Here is a 19,190-nt window from a genome sequence, read left to right on the forward strand (position 1 = left end):
CAACCCAAGGACATATTTAGCATTTCACTTGGATTCAGAGTAGAAGGTGATACCTTAAATAAGTTAGCCCACTTACAAAAATGAGAAGATTCTTACTTTGCTGCACTACTGCACACAACTCAGGAAGTAACTCAATAGTCAAACACATGCTAAAATACATTTCAAAACCAGAAGTCCTATATGAAAACAGGAATACAAAATTCCTTTCCCAATTACTGCCTCATTTTAAATCCTTCATTATTACAGTATGTGATCTAATTACAGCTCATATGTCATCTATTAGATATATTATACACACAGAAAAACTCTGGAATATATTAAAGGTGACATAAAGTAAGAAAAGTATTATTCAATAATTGGCTCTGACAAAGTAGCTAATGACTTTGAGGGGAAAATTATTAGCACCTTTCCTTACAATCATATGCTGAATATTTAAAAACATAGATATAAACCATAAAACAAGATAAAATATTTATCACCCAATATATGGAAGTCTTTATGGGCATTTTAAAAGGTGGAAAAGGTAAAAAGAAGATTTTATACAGACTGGAAACCATAAAATATGTTAAACCTCTATATCTGTGTATTGAAAAACATTTGCCATATACAAAGAACAAGTAACTAACAAACCAAAATAAAGATCAATAACTTTAATATGTAAAGAATTCAAATGAATTACAGTGATCTTTGCCATTGCGAATTGAAAATAATCTAGAAAATTCGAATGGGTCGGTCAGCATCTGTAGCCCAAGTAGCACAGAAAATTTTAGAAGCAGTAAGTATACGAAGACAATCTGATAACTAAGTTAATGTGTTTCTTCACAAGTACAGTAAAAAGAACAATAAAATAGAATGTGATTTCTGAATTTCCAGTATTTTTTCAATAAGTATTATTTTTATAATGAGAAAAACAGAAAAATGATAGGTGTTTTTGTTTTGTTTTGCTTTTTAACTGTGACAGTAACCAGCCCTGGCTACTGGACACAGAATGAGCAACTTGGACACAAGAAACTTTCTACCTTAATACCCCTAACGTCCTTTTAGACAGCAGCCAATGAACGGCAGTAAAACTTTTAGGCAAAATTTGTCTCTAAGAGGTTGCTGCCATTGTACAGTAGTGGCTGTTCACTCAAAGACTGTATTACTTTTTTAATCTGGTCCCTATTTTATAAAAATGAATAAAAAAATAAGAGATAAAAAGAAAAACAAACGCAAGCACTCTTCCTAATGCTCAGCAGAAAGGTCTCAGAACCCACGACAGCTGGCACAGATGGAACCGAAGACGAGTGCCAATGTGGCGAAGGGTTAGTTATGCTCCTAAATAAAAATATTTACATATTAAATATCTCATGAATATAAACTGCCGATCCCGTAAATATGAAGACAATCATACCAGAAAACCTATCATATTTTTAGCCAATTAGTTCAACATTCAGATGTGCCTTCATGTACACCTTTGGGAACACACTATATATGAGACTTCAGGCTTCTTCTAGTAGGCACACGGTGAACAATTTAATGATAAGGTGAGGAGCTTTATCTTGAGGAACTGGTGTCTCGCAAAGGAATAATTCAATTTTGAGTGTGAAGACAGAATTTGTATTTCCTAAAAACATGATTATCTTTTCCAAACCATATGATGTTTAGTCACAGGTACACAGGTGAAAATATGCACAAGCCAAGAAGTCAAGTTACACACAGATTCCACAGAACCAAAACATACCAAATTCTTCTTAAAAGTCTGCTTTTATGAGCATTTATATGATCAAATGCCTGCTTTTAGGTCATAGCACAAAGCACTAAATCCTTAAAGCATGATCTTTTTTTGAACATTAGAGATTTTGCTGAACTCTGAGGATTTTATTTTTAACCATGAACAATGCTTAAACAATACATTTGTGTAACACCTGCGTAACCTAACACAGGCACAGCCTCATGCCCTTGGCTCTTAAGCAATGTTTGTTTTAGGCATGAACAAACACATGACGTGCTAGAGGTATGTGCTTGTGTGTATAATGTGAGTGACAGAGAGGGAGTGTATGTATAGAGGGAATCCAGTTAAGACAAGACTCCAAGCAGAGTGGTTCCAATTACCTGATGTTTTAATCCAATTTCAAAGGTCATTGCCAGGAGAGCTTTCGCTCTATTGAACTTGAAAAGATGGTTTTACCAATTTCGAGAGATTTGGGTGGTAATTATTATAGAAAACCCTGTTCTCCAAAAACTAGGTACCAGTTTATAGCAGGAACTATTAATTACCCACCAATATCCATGCCCTCCATTCTATAATAATAGAATAAGTCCATTTTAAAACAGCTGTCTAGCTAGATATTACATTTCCAGCCTCTCTTTCAGCTTGGTGTGGCCATGTGATTAAGTTCCAGGTTATGAGGGGACATAGGTCTGTCATTCCTCTATTCCAAAAATGAATATGTGCTCTCCTGACCCTTTTTCTTCCTCTTGCTGGCTGGCTGGCTGGCTGGCAGATGGCAAAGACAGGGGCAATCACCTTGCACACAGAGGCTGAATCCATATACTGGGGACGCAGTGACGCCCTTACCACCAGAATGCTGTTTTGGCTTCCAAATCTCTGGTCAAGCAGATCCCACAAATCCTGGGCCCTGGCCTGAATAAGACTGGCAAGTTCCCTTCCTTGCTGACCCACAATGAGAACATGGTGGCCAAAGGGGATGAAGTGAAGTCCATGATCAAATTCCAGATGAAGGTGCTGTGTCTGGCAGTGGCTGCTGGCCACATGAAGATGACAGACGATGAGCTTGTGTACAACATCTACTTAGCTGTCAATTTCCTGGTGACACTGATCAGAAGAATTGGCAGAATGTCCGGGCTTTATACATCAAGAGGACCATGGGCAAGCCCCCGCGCCTGTAGTAAGGTGCAGCTTGATAAACCCTAGTGCTGCTATTAAAACAAAAAAAGCCCAAGTGCTCTCCCTCCGGTTTGTGTTATGTCAGAAACCAACAAAAAACCAAAACCAAAAAAAAAAAAACCTATTTTGCTTAACACCTTGTATTCCAGGATCTCTTACAGTACTAGAGTCTGTTACTGATTATTATATTTTTCAGTTAAGTTTTATAATACACTACAGTTAGTAACAGTAGAAAGTCAATAAGCATAAAAATGATGAATGCACTCAAGTCTGCATATCTGATATAGATCATAGGTCCTGCAGAATTTTCAAAACAATTCTTAAATAAAAACAAACAAGAACTGTGAACTACACATAAAAAAAGCAAACAAAAATAAGAGAAGTTACTGAAACTCGTCATATACCTAATTATGTCAAAAGTTACAGCAACTTATTTACACAAGGCATCTCATCAAGCAATTTACAGCAACCTTGCTTTGGGTTCTTTTAGGTGACAGTCAATCAGGTGTCGCCTCCAGAGGGGACCCAGCAGAGGCTCAGGAAAACAAAGTTTATTATACTCACAGGTCCTAGAGGAGAAGTATCATATTTTGGTCAAGTGGTAGAAGACAGAGAAAAGGGAGGAGAAGCCTGGGCCAAAGCCTTTATTGGGGTTTCTACAGAAAGCCAAGGCAAGGCAGGGTAAACAGTTCAGAATGAAGTACTTTGAGTAATTCTGGTAGCAAATCATTCTGGTGGTCTTTGGGCCATAGGAGTGGTCTCTGGCTGTCTTGTACCTAGCCACAGGATGGTTCGTGAAGTGGAAGCCGGCCTCCTCCAGGAATACCCAGGCCAGGCAAAGGAGGGATGGCTCTAGGTTGGTTACTCTGCACATCAAAGGCACGCTCCCAGCTGAATCCTTTGATATGTGAAAAATCGGTGCTAGCCCAGCATGACCAGTATCTCTCCAGTCAGAAAGATTTTTTTAACATGTCAAAACATACCAAAAAACACACAAATATATACAATAAAACACGATATTTTAGCTAGCTATGTTTGTTCTCATTCAGTAACTATCAAAAACACTTCAAGGGGCACCTGGGTGGCTCAGTCAGTTGAGCATCCAACTTGGGCTCAGGTCAGGATCTCACAGTTTGGGTTCAAGCCCCATGTCGGATTCTGTGCTGACAGCTCAGAGCCTGGAGCCTGCTTAGGATTCTGGATCTCCCTCTCTCTCTACCCCTCCCCTGCTCACTCAGTCTCGCTCTCTCAAAAAAAAAAAAGCAAAGGGGCGCCTGGGTGGCTTAGTCGGTTAAGCGTCCGACTTTCACTTAGGTCATGATCTCGCGGTTTGTGGGTTCGAGCCCCGCGTCGGGCTCTGTGCTGACTGCCAGCTCGGAGCCTGGAGCCTGTTTCGGTCTGTGACTCCCTCTCTCTCTGACCCTCCCCTGCTCACGCTGTCTCTCTCTCCTAGAAATAAATAAAACATTTAAAAAAAAAAAAAAAAAAAAAGCAAAATAATTTTTAAAAATTTAAAAGAAGAAATATTTCTAGGGGTTTTGGATGATTGTCTAAGCTAGAAAGAGATTGAAAACAGATAAATTGCAAACCTTACCACCATACATATAAAGATAAAACAAAAATACATTATTCATCATTTCACTTACAAATAAAAATGTACTATTACTTAAATTTTAGATTATTTGCAATGTTTACCTATTTATTTAAATCTCAAGGCCAAAGTTTTATGTCCACCTTTTTTTTTTTTTAAATCATTACTTGTATGACTAGTTTCAATAGTGCTTAATACTGTCTCCTCCTGGGGCATTTAAAAATGACAGGTGGAAGGTATTTGGGGTTGTATGTGGAGGTACAACTTTTATTTAGTGCCCAGGAAGTTGGAAGTTCTAAACAATACGAAATGTCTGGGACAGTCCTCTACAAAAAAATAAACTGCCTAGCCCAAAGTGCCAACAGCATCCTTGTTGAAAATTCCTTACCTAGAACATGTATACCTTATATTCTTTCTCATCCAATACTAATCACAAAAATTTTAGTGCCAGGAATCAAATATACAAGGCGTGTCTATTAATGTTGTTTTCAAACAAGCACTTTAAGAATCCAAACCAGCTTTCAACATCGGCATGTTTATCCAAGTATATGAAGAATGTTTCAACAGCTGTTGTTGTAGAAAGAAATTATTTGGGGCCTTTAAGGAGTAAAATGCCACTTTATTTAGTATCCTATCAATAAGAAGGAATAAAATTAATAAATTAGCTATCTAGGTATAGATGTTATATATTTTATAAATATGCATAAAACACAAACATATAGAGTTTAGATAATACATTTAAATAAATAAATATATACAAATATATAATAAGTAACCATAGACAAATTAGATACAGAGATACAGATAGATAAGTAGATGACAAACGAATGGATGGATGGACAGACTAATAAATCATCTTATTCCTAATCCTAATTATTCACACACCACTAAACAAAGGGGGTATTTTACTGCTTTTTCACTATATACAGAATATATAGTTTCAATATATGGTACACGTAGTTTCTCATATTGCCCCAGTTAAAAGGGTCAGCTAGAATTATTTTGTGTTTATATATACACAGACGTGCATACATACACAGAGATGTGTTTGTAAGCACATATGTATTTATTATGAAATAAATTATATGAAATCACTTTTAAATAAAAATGGCCAAAGCACTAGAGTACTACAGTCACATCCAAAAAGAGAGATAGGGTACATACATACATATAAAATAATATACGCCTATAAAGCTATTTTCTATATATAAATAAATATACTACAACAGGTCATAAGTTTAATTTTAAAACAGAACAAACACTTTGATATATTTTAAGGGTGCAGATCAATGTTTCCCTAAAATATGCGGAAATACTGATGGTCGTTTTACATGATCGTCTGAATTTTGTCTTCACAATCAACTAGGAAAGAGTAATAATTCCATTTTTTTAAATTTATTTTTGAGAGAGACTACCTGTATGTGCATGCTCAAGCGAGGGAGGGTCAGAGAGAGAGGTAGAGAGAGAATCCCAAGCAAGCTCCATGCTGTCAGTGCAGAGCCAGATGTGGAGCTCGATCGTACGAACCATGAGGTCATGACGTGAGCCGAAATCAAGAGTGGCACGCTTAAGTGACTGAGCCATGCAGGTCCTCCTTTTTTTTGTTGTTTATTTATTTATCTTTGGGGGACGGAGGGTGGAGGGGCAGAGAGAGGGGGAGAGAATCCCAAGAAAGAATCATTCCATTTTAAACTTGAGGAATTTGAGGCCCCAAGTGTTTAAATGACTTATGTCTTCCATAATAGCAAGAATAATTTTTATATTTTTCCAGCATTATCAGTGCCTAATCATGCTTCATACATGATAGACACATGATACACTTTGAATAGATGGGTAAATGGAGCTCACAGTTAGACAAGTAAATAACCTACTTTTTCTAATTCCAAAATCAGAAACAGTTCAAGAATTTCAAAATATCTAAGTCAATATCCTTCAAGAAAGTAAACTGTAAAACATTCACCCTTTCAAATATTTGAGTCCCTACTAAAATCCAAGCGTCTGCCACACACATCAATCACAGCTATTAACAAAGTACATCACTGCCTTTTATTGGCTTGCTTCATGTAAAGATTTAATGCACATGAACAACACAAAATATTAAAATGAAGGATGACCTACAATTAGAGTGTTTCACAAGATGAAGAGAAGTAATTGAATAGGTAAACACACAACTGAACTTATTTCTTGTAAGTGGGATTGCATCTAAGGAAAATTGTGAAGCCAAGTGTTTCCTTTTCCTTCTCAAGTTTGTGTTCTTGGTGATCCAGTGACCACAGCCCGCAAGGTACCTCAGTACTGATGCCCATATAACCATGCTGTCCTCTTCTTAATTTCTCTTCCCTCAAGACAGCCACATCTCTACTGTGCTAGGAGTTAAAAACCTGGATTTTGGTCCTGACTGTGTCATTAAACTGCTGTGTGACATCTGGCACATAACTTTCCCTCACCGAGTTTCAATTGCTTTAATGCAGAGTTAGATTTAATGAGATGTTTACCAAACCTGCCTGATTATAAAAAATAAACTGAATCAGCACCTTGTGCCCCTTGTTAAGAATATAGATTTCTGAGCTCCACTCTGAATGTAAGGGGGGAGGGTGTTTTAATGTAAATTTCATTGATTTTTTTCCCCCAGTTTCAGTATATTACCTTCACTTTAAGGCATACAGTGATCCTGCAGTGATCAGTTTTCAAATGTTTTCAAATCTGAAAAAGTAGCCTACATATCATTCTTAAAAATACACTGTAAAAGGCACCTAATGGGTTTTTTTTTTTTTAATCAGCTTGTTGGGGCTTTTTAATTTACTTTCTTTTTACTCAAATTCCAGATGGGCGATCTCAAGTTAAGTACACATTCTCATAGGAGGGAATTCCTTACAAACAAAACTACAAGTACATAAGAAATTTCCAACATTTAAAATTGCGGTTCTTTAAAATTACCACAAGTGAACGACTAAACAGTAACAAAATCATTTTCATTAGAAAGTACTTTTAATTTTTAAAAAATGCTTCAAACACAATGGAATAAACAAAATAGTCTTACCTAATCGTAATTCTCCAAAATTGCCACATCCAATTTTTTTTCCAACTCTAAAGTTAGGTCCAACCATTAAAACTCCAGAAGATGAAGACCCAGTTCCTCGAGTATTGTGTCCCGACCGACCACTAGGTCGTGCCATTCTATCATCAGATTTGTCCTTGTCTTTCTTTTTATTATCCATATCAAGTTTGCGGTACTCCACTTTGAATTCGTTAATCAAGACAAGCACACTGAAATAGGGTGTTGTGAGAACAGGTACATCACTAGGTTAACTGTACCAGGTGGGTAATTGTTAACATTCAAATTGTAGTAGGTAGTCTGTTAACTGGCGCGTGTTCATCCCATTCGTAAAATTTTTCTCAGTTGTCTTTTCAGCAAAACATGTCTTCAAAGTTATCCTTTCAATGATGGAAGTTGATATTGATAGAGAGCTAAAATATTAGGAAAGGAAAGTTAGTCAACTTAGAGAATTGAAAGAATGTATTTTGGGGAAATTAATAACTAAGTTCAGGCAACCAACTATTTCTATTTGTTGATTCCCACTTAAAGTGACCCTTAAAGTGATTCCCACAGTAGACTAAAAGTGACCATTACTGTCTTTCCTATACTTGAATACCAAAGAGATCACAAAGCCAAAACAAAGAAAAACTATTAAAAATTAAAAATGTAATAAAAACGTACTGAGTATTTCATAAGACAATATGATGCATTCACTAACTTAGACCTCCCAACTTAAACCATTTCAATTTTTGCCAGTAAGGCAATATGAGATTTTCCATTTAAAAGCAGAAAAAGAGAATACCTTTTGCAAATCAGTGAAACATTTTAATAAAAATGTCCTTACACATGTCCATACACAATGATTTTCAAAGTCTTCCTAAATGTACATTCTCACTTGATCTTCGTTAATTCAAATATTTATAACCCACTACCTCTACACAGACATGGAGTTCAGAAATGGTAGTGCCAAGAACATTCTTGTCACCCACCACAGGAAACAATTTTATTTTAAGATTTTATTTTTAAGTAATCTGTACACCCAAAGTGGTGCTCAAACTAGACCCCGAGATCAAGAGTCGCATGCTCCACAGGGTGAGCAATTGTTTCTGCCCAGAAAACAATTAATTCTTATGTAACATTTGGAGTAGGCCTTAAAAAATAAATGTCATTTCACAAGGTTAAGAAATACTGGCAGAGATCAACCTCATGATGTGGAGATGGGTGATTTTTTTTTAATTTCCTAATATATGCATAAAACCAGTAAAGTTAAAAAAAAAAAAGGCTTTTGAAGGAGGCTTCCCCATTCATTTTCTCTAGGAATTTCACCCATCTAACATCTCAATTCTGCAAACGTAAGCAATCTTCCTACTTTTGTTTGACCAATTTGAGTGGATTCCTACCCTCTGTAACTAAAGAAGCTTTGACTTCAAAACATAAGGAAACCAGGATCAATATCAGTATCATGTCTATTCCTATGCCTGAAACTGAGTATATAATGCAATCATAACAAAAGTCCAAACAAAATCAGTATTTTCTGATTAATTTCCAAAAATACACCCAATATGCCATTAGTTCTAACACCCAATGTGTTTATACAGTTTCTTATTATATTTGCAGTGTGTGGGGTGCCTAGGTGTCTCAGCTGGTTAAGCTCCGACTTCGGCTCAGGTCATGATTTCACGGTTCGTGGGTTTGAGCCCTGCATCGGGCTCTGTGCTGACACCTAGCTCAGAGCCTGGAGCCTGCTTCGGATTCTTTGTCCCCCTCTCTCTCTAACCCTCCCCTACTTACGCTGTCTCTCTCTTTCTCTCTCAGAAAAAAATAAAACATTAAAAAAATTATATTTGCAGTGGCAGATAGTGAGCCTCTGTTTGGTATATGTAAAACCGAATAAATTCTACACATACTGTTTACTCTGTTTCCAAATATAATAGAGTAACTGATAATGAACTTCTGTCCTACTATAAATGACTGTAAGACTGGACAAAACTTATGAAACACCTGTTTTCAGGCACTGGATAATAGGCACTGTGGTCTATGATCCTTGAGAAAAAGGAAATGCCTAAGGTCAGTCCCACCTTTACCCAAGCTCTCTAGCCAGAAATAATTTTCTGACTATAGCATGGAGAGGTGAAAGGCAGATGGTACACAGTGATCACAAATCAGAGTCACTACTGAAGCAAGTGAGGCAGTGGTACAATGCTAGGGGAAGTAGTGGCAGAGCAGAAAACTAGACTGTACATGTAGGTGGCAGTATTCTGGAATACCTAGTAGACCATGGCTACTATGGGGTTAAATGAATAAAGGACATACTAAAGGCTGCACAGGGCTGGGAGAGCTTTAAGTTCCTATGCAGTCACGATGGAGGAACCACGATAACACCCAGGAATTCTTGTAAGACACCACAAATACCAGGTCTTAAGACTAAGGACCATACCTTAGAATCAAAACTACCCTAGACTGGCCCAACTAAAGCCTAAAACCAAGCCTGGATAAGGTTAAGAATAATCCAATTAAATTAACTCCATTCCAGAAACTCAACATACTTAAATAGACTAAAGACCCAGACTCTTAACAATGTTGAAATTACAATGTCCAGCACATAGTTAAAAATTACCAGAGATGCAAACAAGGAGATTGCCTGCACAGCCAGGAAACCAAGCTGTCAAAGGAAACAGACTCCAAGATGACCCTGATATTGGAAAGAGAAAACAAGCCTTCAAAACTACTAAATAACTATTAAAGTTCTATTAAATTTAAAAAAGAGAATGGGGCAGAAAAAAGTATTTGAATAAATAATGGTTGAAAGTGTCCCAAATTCAGCAAAAACATTAACCTACAAATGTGGAAACTTCAAAAAGATATCAAGAACACTAGAAACCAGAAACGCATGGGTATTCATTTCCTTAAGATATAAAGTACTATTTGAAGCACAAGTAATGTCTCCAGTCATTTATAACAAAAATGGAAGTAAAATATATGGCGACACAAATAGGGGGGTGGTATATGGAATTACATTATTTTCAGATTGTTATATTCATGAGAAATAATGTTAGTTAACAAAACTAAAACTAAAAAAAACTAAAGAGAAAAAGATAATCATAGTTGACAATGTTAACAATGTTGTTTCAGTAAATGATGAAGCAGAAGACAAAAATATTAGGATGTATATTGATAGACTAAATATTACCATCAACAACCCTGTACTGACATTTATAAAATACATCTAAAAGCTGCATAATATTATTTCCTTTAAACTTTCACCAAGAAAGATCATATGCTGCATCATAATTCAAGTGTCATATAACTGAAATACTACAGAGCATATTCTCTGATCAAAACAGAATTAGGGGCACCTGGGTGGCTCAGGAAGTTGATCCCTCAACTCTTAGTTTTGGCTCAGGTCATGATCTCACAGTTCGTGGGATCAAGCCCCAGGAACAGGGGGCTTGACAGTGCAGAGCCTGTTTGGGATTCTCTCTCTCTCTCTCTCTCTCTCTCTCTGTCTCTGTCTCTCTGCCCTCTCCCATTTGTGTTCTTTCTCCCTCTCAAAATAAATAAACAAACATTAAAAAAACAAGTAAATAAGGATTCAAAAACTATGAGATATGCAGAAAATCCACAGAGATTTGAAAATTAAATATACTTAAATAATTCATGAGTTGAAAAACAAATCACATGAGAAATCAGGAAAAAAAAACAATGTAATAATGAAACATTAAATTCTGTAAGCTGCAAATAGATCAATGCCTAGAACCAAACAAAAAAATGCAACCTCAAAGACTCATATGTGAAATGAAAAACTAACTTCAATGCATATACGTAAAAATAAATTGGGTAAAGCATAAAAAAGTGTTAATGAACCTCAAAGGAGTCCAAAGAAATTATCCAGGGAGCAAAATCAATAACATAGAAAATAAACAGAGAAAGTAAATAAAGCCAAAAAATTCATTCTCTAAAAATGGTCAATAAAATTGGTACCTCCTAGCAAAAATGATCAAAAAGAAAAAGAAAATCCACAAAAAAACAAAAAACAAGAATGAAAGAAGGGGTATCACTGAAGATCTTATAGACTTTAAAAAAATAAAGGATAATTTTGAGCGACTTTATGGCAATTAATTTGGTATGGACAAATTTCTTGAAAAATCCAACACATGGTTACAAGATGAAACAAAAAATACAAACAGCTCTGTATATATTTTAAATTTTTAATTTTTTTAGAAAAGTCTCTTAGATATTCGAGTGCGGATTCTAGTTATATGAAGTTCTAGAATCGGCAAAAATAAGTTGTGGTGATAGAAATCACATCAGTATTGCCTAGGGTGCTGGGAACTCTGAGTGAAAAGTAGCATGAGGGAACTTTGTGGGGAAAGGAAATGCATATCTTAACTGATGAGAATTACAAAGGTGTACACATTTGTCTAAACTCATCAAACTATACTCTGTATTGTATTATATGTCAGGGACACTTCAAAGTGTGAGTTTTATTTTTTAAATGTAACTTTTAGAAATAACACACATCCAAAAAACTAAATGCTATATCTGAAAGCATACGTATTTTCCCTACTATAACATTACCATAAAAATTACCTTAAAATGCTATTTTTTTAAGTAAAGGAACATATCGGTATTTTATTTTAGATGTTTTAGAGGCCCTTTCTATATTTATATTACTTCTAAAAGTAATTTTCATTTTATAATTTTTCATGTTATTTTCAATATGCAGCTTTTTGTGTATATCTCATCAAATACCCAAAACACATTCAACATATAATAGGAATTCAAATGATAAAGATACAGTAAAAATACCCCTTGGGATACCCATACCCTTTGTCCTTCATCTCCCTTGCCTACCCATAGGTAATAACCATACATTACCTTCAGTTTGGTATGTACGCTCCAGGCCCTTTTTGTAATGCCTTTTTTTATAATACATGCATATCCAGAAAGCGGTATTTATAGGTTTGCTATTTGTTTTACAGAAGTCCTCGTGAAACCTCTAAAGAACCAAAATTGCCTCACGACAGAAACAGCATTTGCGTCTTTCCTACATTACAGCGCTATTGCCCTTTCCCTTGCACACCTCTCTACCCGACATGGACCATTGAGGAGCAAGGATCAGCATACTGAATGGGGAGACAAAGAGTCATGAGACAAACCAGAATCTCTCCCCCAAAGTTCTGGAGCCAAAGGCCAAGCCTAAAAGTGGGACGTGGGGAGACAGCGGTAGAAATAAGCAATCGATTGGCGTAAAATTGAACTTCAAAATTGGAACAAGTATTCTTTTTTTTTTTTTTTTAATATTTTTATTTATTTCTAGGAGAGAGAGAGAGAGACAGCGTGAGCAGGGGAGGGTCAGAGAGAGAGGATGTCACAGACTGAAACAGGCTCCAGGTTCTGAGCTGGCAGTCAGCACAGAGCCCGACGCGGGGCTCGAACCCACAAACCGCGAGATCATGACCTAAGCGAAAGTCGGACGCTTAACTGACTAAGCCACCCAGGCGCCCCGGAACAAGTATTCTTAATATCTGAAAAGAAGTCCATTGCTAAAAGTGAACTTATTGTTATAAATATGTGACAAGAAAGCAACAGAAATTCACTAAGATATCATCTATGAGTGGCAAAAGGGGAATAATCAAAGGAGATATAGGATAAATACTGGTTAGGGAGAAATGAAGCCATTTCCTTTTTACTCCCTCCAGGTTACCACATTCAAGAAACATCATAAACCTGTAATAATACATGTTTTAGTCTTGAAAATATTTTTAACAAATTAGATTTTTGTATTAAAATATTCTCTTACTAAGGATCTCAAACAGTGCTAGGACTTTCCCTATTATAACAACTGTCCAACAGTGTCAGAATTGCCTACACTACGGCTATTAGCTATAGCCACATATTCCAGCCTGCAAACGAAATGTAGCCTGCTACTTGTTTTGAACAGCCTACAGATTAAGAATGGTCTTTACATTGTTACATGAATGGGGAAAAATTAAAACAATGATAATATTTTGTGACACATGGAAATTGTATGACAAACTGTACTGTTCACAAATAGTTTTAAGGACGAACCCAAGTTAATTCGTTTACATATCTTCATGGCTGCCTCATGCTACAGGAGCTGAGTAGTTGTGAGAGACCATGTGTGGCACTCTTACTATTCCATACTGTGCACAGCATACCACAAACTGCTGTCAGTGTCACGCTTTTAAAGCACAGTGGAGTGAGGACTGTGTATTTCAGGTGAGATGGCAAAGCAATGTGTTTATTATAACAGTCTACTAAAGAATAACAATACACTTGAACATGATCAAAACTACCAGCTTTCTACTGCAGGATAACAAATTACCAAAAACTTAATTCAGTTTCCATGGATCACAAGTCTGGGCACAGCTCAACGGAGTCATTTGCTCAGGGTTTCACAGGCTTCATTCAAGGTATCAGCCGGCTGCAATCTCATCTGGAGGCTAAAGAAGGAAAGAATTCTCTTCCAAGCCCCTTCAGATTATAGGCAGAATTCACATCATTGCCATGGATAAGTAAGGGCCCCTGCTTTTTGCTCGTTCTCAGATGGAGGTCACCCTCAGGTCCTACATGGTGCCTACAGTTCCTAGAAGCTACCTACATACAGTTCATTGCCACATGGGTTTCTCCAACACAACCACTCACTTCTTTGAGTTTCCAAAAAAAAAATCCTGAGCTCTGATTTACTAAGAATGAGTCTTATGTAAGGTTAAATAACCTTCCCTCGTCCCTAAGTCCCAATCTTTGTACCCTGTTCCAACACACTGGTTCTCCCAGGTCTTGGGAATCCTTGCTATATCCTTCCAGACCTCTTTGATGCTACTGCCTACGTAGGATTAGGAAAAAAAACTCTTGGAACACCAACTAGTTGTGAAGACTGCACAAGGTTTAATCTACGCTTCTTTTATTCATTATAAAATTCAATTACACTAGGAGACTTCGAAGGATATTCTTACATTGTGTGCAATATTATAACTGCCTGTTGAACGTGAAGACAAGGACTCTTATAAGTAACTTTGTGATCTCTGAACCTAGGATACTACTGGGCATGTAGGACAGTTAAGAGATACTGTAGATTAATAAATTTATTTCTGTCTCTAAACATTTCCAGGTTTCAGTCATATGATTCCAACTTAGAGCCCTCCCAGTTACATATCATCAGACCCCCTAACATCAGGCTCTTCATTCATCTGAAACACCTCGGTGAACCTCATTCTCATATGCCCATCAGTGTGTTACCAGAGGTCCCACGAATTTCCTGGGTGAGATGGCATTCCCTTGCCTGAAGTATTCTGTTAATATTGTCTGCATTTCTGCTTTCTGTACTGATTCATCCTACCACCAGAGAAAAATCAGTTCTCAAAAGTAAAGATATTTTTTCAGTTCTAACACCAGTAGACCATGAGTCACTAACCCAAATGTCCAAATGAGTAAGGCAGATAATATACATGAGTGAATCAAGCAGAGAACAAGACAAGAAGAAATACTGGAAACTACAGCAAACTGGAAAGCAAATACCCATTTAAAAGGGGCAGCTATTACTCAGCTATAAGCAAGTGTTGCCATTCAGGAATCTAGATGTTTCCATTTTTCAAAAAAATCCAGAAGCCTATATTTTTATGTAAAATCTTCATAGTTGCTATTTGCTGAGCACTTATTATGTTATGTACTTTAAATAGATTAACTCATCAATTCTCAAAACTGTAAGTACAATTACAACGAACCCCTACATTTACCAAGAAGGAAACTAATATGTAAAGAAATTACACCACCATGACCAGCATCAACAAGTCTGTACGTGGTATAGCTGTAAGATGATGAACAAAAAGTAGAATTCCTGAGTTCATATTATTGTCCACTTCACCTCCTACCATATAGCCTGGACCTTTGTCTCTGGATCTGTAGCATGGGACTGCTCTGTTTTGCCAGCCTACATTCTCAGTATCTACAGCACCTTAATGTTGCCAGATCCTAATTTGAACCAACATGAGGTAAAGGAGGGAACCCACCATGCAATAACCCCAATTCATATACACAGGATTCCAAGACATTTATGAACAGAAAGAAGAAACAAATCATTAACCTACAAAAGTGCAATATGCTATCTTACTCTGATATACATATCTTTCTATTACAACATATTTTTAAGAAGAATTAACAACTGTAACTATGAATATCCATATTAATAAAAACACTTGGAGACGTGAAATATTAACAAACTTTTGGAAGATGGGAAGAAAAGCAAATAATGACAGATGAAACAATGAAGGAAGCAAAGGCCCAAATTAGGTGCCACAAAAGACAACAGGTGAGGGGCGCGTGGGTGGCTCAGTCGGTTAAGCATCTGACTTCAGCTCAGGTCATGATCTTGCGGGTCTCGAATTCCAGCCCCGCATGTCGGACTCTGTGCTGACAGCTTAGAGCCTGGAGCCTGCTTTGGATTCTGTGTCTCCTTCTCTCTCGGCCCCTCCCCCACTTGAGCACTCTCTCAAAAATAAACAAATGTTAAAAACAATTTTTTTAATAAATTGATCTGCCAGACAAAAGTCCACAAAGGCTTCCTAAAGGAAGTGACATGAACTGGTAAGCACAAGAAAGGGAAGGGAGGCAGGGGTAAAATGGGGCAATGGGAAAATTGTTACTAACTACTATTACTATTTCTTATGTTGAAGAGCAAAACAAAAACAAATCTCTAAAGAAACCAAAGGAGAATGTGGGGGAGGGGAAATTATACTCTGGCATCATATCCCCATTTGGCATTGTGAAGAACTCCTTGCCTAAAGACTGGTTCCCCGAGTGTTTACTGCATGTGGAATCTAACAGTCACTAAGCTCCAGCACGTATACGTGACGCCAGGAGACTGATGAACCAACAATCCAGAATCACTGTACTTGTGAAGAAAGCTGGTGATCGCCGAAAGCAAATAAAAAATCAGGGGAAAGTAGACCATGCAAGCAAAAGAAGAGGAAAACGACAAAAAATAAAAACAATTAGACCCTCAGAGGTTTTTGAGAACAGTAATGATAAAATAATGCTACATTAAATGGAATACCCAAGTGGGGAAACCATCTTAATAGCTAAAACAAGAACAAAACAAATAAAGGAAAAGAGAATGATGTAATCCAATACCTCCAGCCTTGAACTAATAATAGTAATTAACAGGGAGGCCAGGGAAAATTAAGAGAAAGAAATTTTCAAAAAAAAAATTTCCTCAGCTAGAGCAAAAAGGGTCCATACAGTGCTAATCAAGAAAGGTACCCTATGTTTACTGCAGCATTATTTAAAACAGTCAAATTATGGAAGCAGCCCAGCTGTCCATCGACAGATAAATGGATAGAGGATGCAGTATATAGATACGATGGAATATTAATCAGCCATAAAAAGGAATAAAATCCTGCCATTTGCAACAACATAGATGAACTAAGACAGTACAGTGCTAAGCAAAATAAGTCAGTCAGAGAAAGACAAATACTGTATGATTTCACTAAGTGGAATTTAAGAACAGAAACAAACAAAAGTAGAGAGAGAGAGAGAGACAAACCAATAAAAAATTCTTAACCAGATGCGAGGTGGGGGGAAGGATGAGTGAAATAGGTGGAGTAGGTGATGGGGATTAAAGAGCACACTTATCATGATGGGTACATAGTAAAGTAGACAATTGCTAAATAACTGAACCTTACACCTGAAACTAATATAATACTATATGTTGACTGTACTGGAATAAAAACTAAAAAACAATTTTAAAAACTTTTTAAAGGTAAGAAACCAGGGAGAGGAGTAGCCTGGGTGGCTCAATCATCTGAGCATCCAACTCTTGATTTTGGCTCAGGTCATGATCTCACAGTTCATGGGCTCAAGCTCCATGTTGGGCTTTGCACTGACAGCAAAGAGCCTGCTTTGGATGCTCTGTCTCCCTTTCCCTCTGCCCCTCCCACACTTGCGCTCTCTTTCTCAAAATTAATATTTAAAAAAATTTTTTTAGTAAAAAGAAAAATAATAAATAAAAAGGTAATTAATCTAAGGAGCCTGGATGGCACAGGCAGTTAAGCATCCAACTCTTGGTTTCAGCTCAGGTCATGATCTCATGGTTCCTGGGCTCGAGCCCCATGTTGGCCTTTGCACTGCTGGGATTATCTTTGTCTCCCTCTCTTTCTGCCCTTCCCCCTAACTCATGCACACATAACAAACAAACAAGTAAAATTAACCCTATCATACTACTTGGTTCTATTCCATGTCCTAACAGTAGAAGCAGGATTTTCAGCTTTTAGAATCAATCATACCCCCAAAAATGCAAGATAAATATTAGAGAACATAAAGTTTTCCGTCCTTGATACAACTGACAAATGGCCAGCTGTTAAGGGGAATTAGAAAGAGTGAATGGGAAAACAGAAATAAGAATATCTGCACCTTACCAAGTATAAAGTAACAAGATAATGTAAATTTTGTTACAACAAAAAAAGAGATGTAAGAATGTTATTTAAAATGTCAAAGGTAAGCAATAGAAGAAGTAAACACAGGAACTATCCAAACATTTACAGCATTTACAGACAGAAGGGTAAATAGGAATGTGTGAGCTAAAAATCTCATCACTCTAGTAGCAAATTATAAGATAATGCAAATGCAAAAATAAATAAATAAATAAAGACAATTTTACTTCTTCCCTTTCAATATAATGTTTGTATTGTTTTTGACCTCAGAGGAAAAGCTTTCATTTCAAACTTTCACCATTGAATATGATGTTAGCAAATGGGCTTGTTACATGTGGTCTTTGTTATGGTAAGGTACATTCCTTCTATACATAATATGTATGTATTGTAAATACAAAGAAATTGTAATACAATTTCTTATGAGTTTTATCCTGAAGGAATGTTGAATTCTGTCAAATGCATTTTCTGAACCTATTAAAATACTCGTACAATTTTTATGTTTTATTCTGTGCATGTAGTGTATTACATTTTTCGATGAGCAAAAGTTGAAGCATTATTACATTCCAGGCTTACATTCCACTCGATCCTTTAAATGCTGTAGTAAATTCAGTTTGCCAGTACTGTGTGCATCAATATTTATCAGGAAAATTGATCTATAATATTCTTTTCCTGTAGTGCCCTTATCTGGCTTTGGCATCAGGGTAATGTTGGCCTTGTGAAATGACTTTAGGAGTGTTACCTCCTCTTCAATATTTTGGAAGAGCGTCAGAAGAACTGGTGTTAGTTCTTCTTTAAATGTTTAGTAGAATTCACCAGTAAAGACATCTGGTCCTGTTTTTTTGTTGTTGCTGTTGGGAGATTTTTTATTACAAATCCAACCTCCTTGTATTTATAAGTCTATTCAAATTTTCTATTTCCTCCTGACTCAGTCTTGGTAGGTTGTGTGTTTATAGGACTTCGTTTCCTCCATATTACACAATTTGTTGGCATATAATTACCTATAATAATCACTTAAGAGCCTTTGTATTTCTGCCGTATCAGTTGCAATATCTCTTTTATTTCTAATTTTATTTGAGTATTCTTTTTTTCTTAATCTAGCTCAGACTTTATCAGTTTTACCCTTAAAATACATCTTAGTTTCAAAATATTTTCTCTTGTTTTTCTAGTTTCTATTTCAGTTGTTTCTGCTCTGATCTCTGTTATATCCTTCCTTCTGCTAAT

General features: G+C 36.5%; 1 protein-coding gene across 4 annotated transcripts in view; it reads right to left on the minus strand.

Moving 5' to 3' along the window:
- The window catches only part of CSNK1G3 (casein kinase 1 gamma 3), a 109,490-nt gene that overhangs the window by 66,319 nt on the left and 23,981 nt on the right, over nt 1-19,190 (minus strand). For all 4 annotated transcript variants that reach the window (XM_039253426.1, XM_039253425.1, XM_039253424.1 and 1 more), the window contains exon 2: nt 7,522-7,949. In XM_039253426.1, coding sequence (XP_039109357.1) covers nt 7,522-7,699 — 178 coding nt within the window. In that variant the 5' untranslated portion in view covers nt 7,700-7,949. The remainder of the gene's footprint in view (nt 1-7,521; nt 7,950-19,190) is intronic.

This window comes from Hyaena hyaena, unplaced genomic scaffold (genome assembly GCF_003009895.1).
Source record: "Hyaena hyaena isolate Hyena2069 unplaced genomic scaffold, ASM300989v1 scaffold_453, whole genome shotgun sequence".
NCBI classification, from domain to species: Eukaryota; Metazoa; Chordata; class Mammalia; order Carnivora; family Hyaenidae; genus Hyaena; species Hyaena hyaena.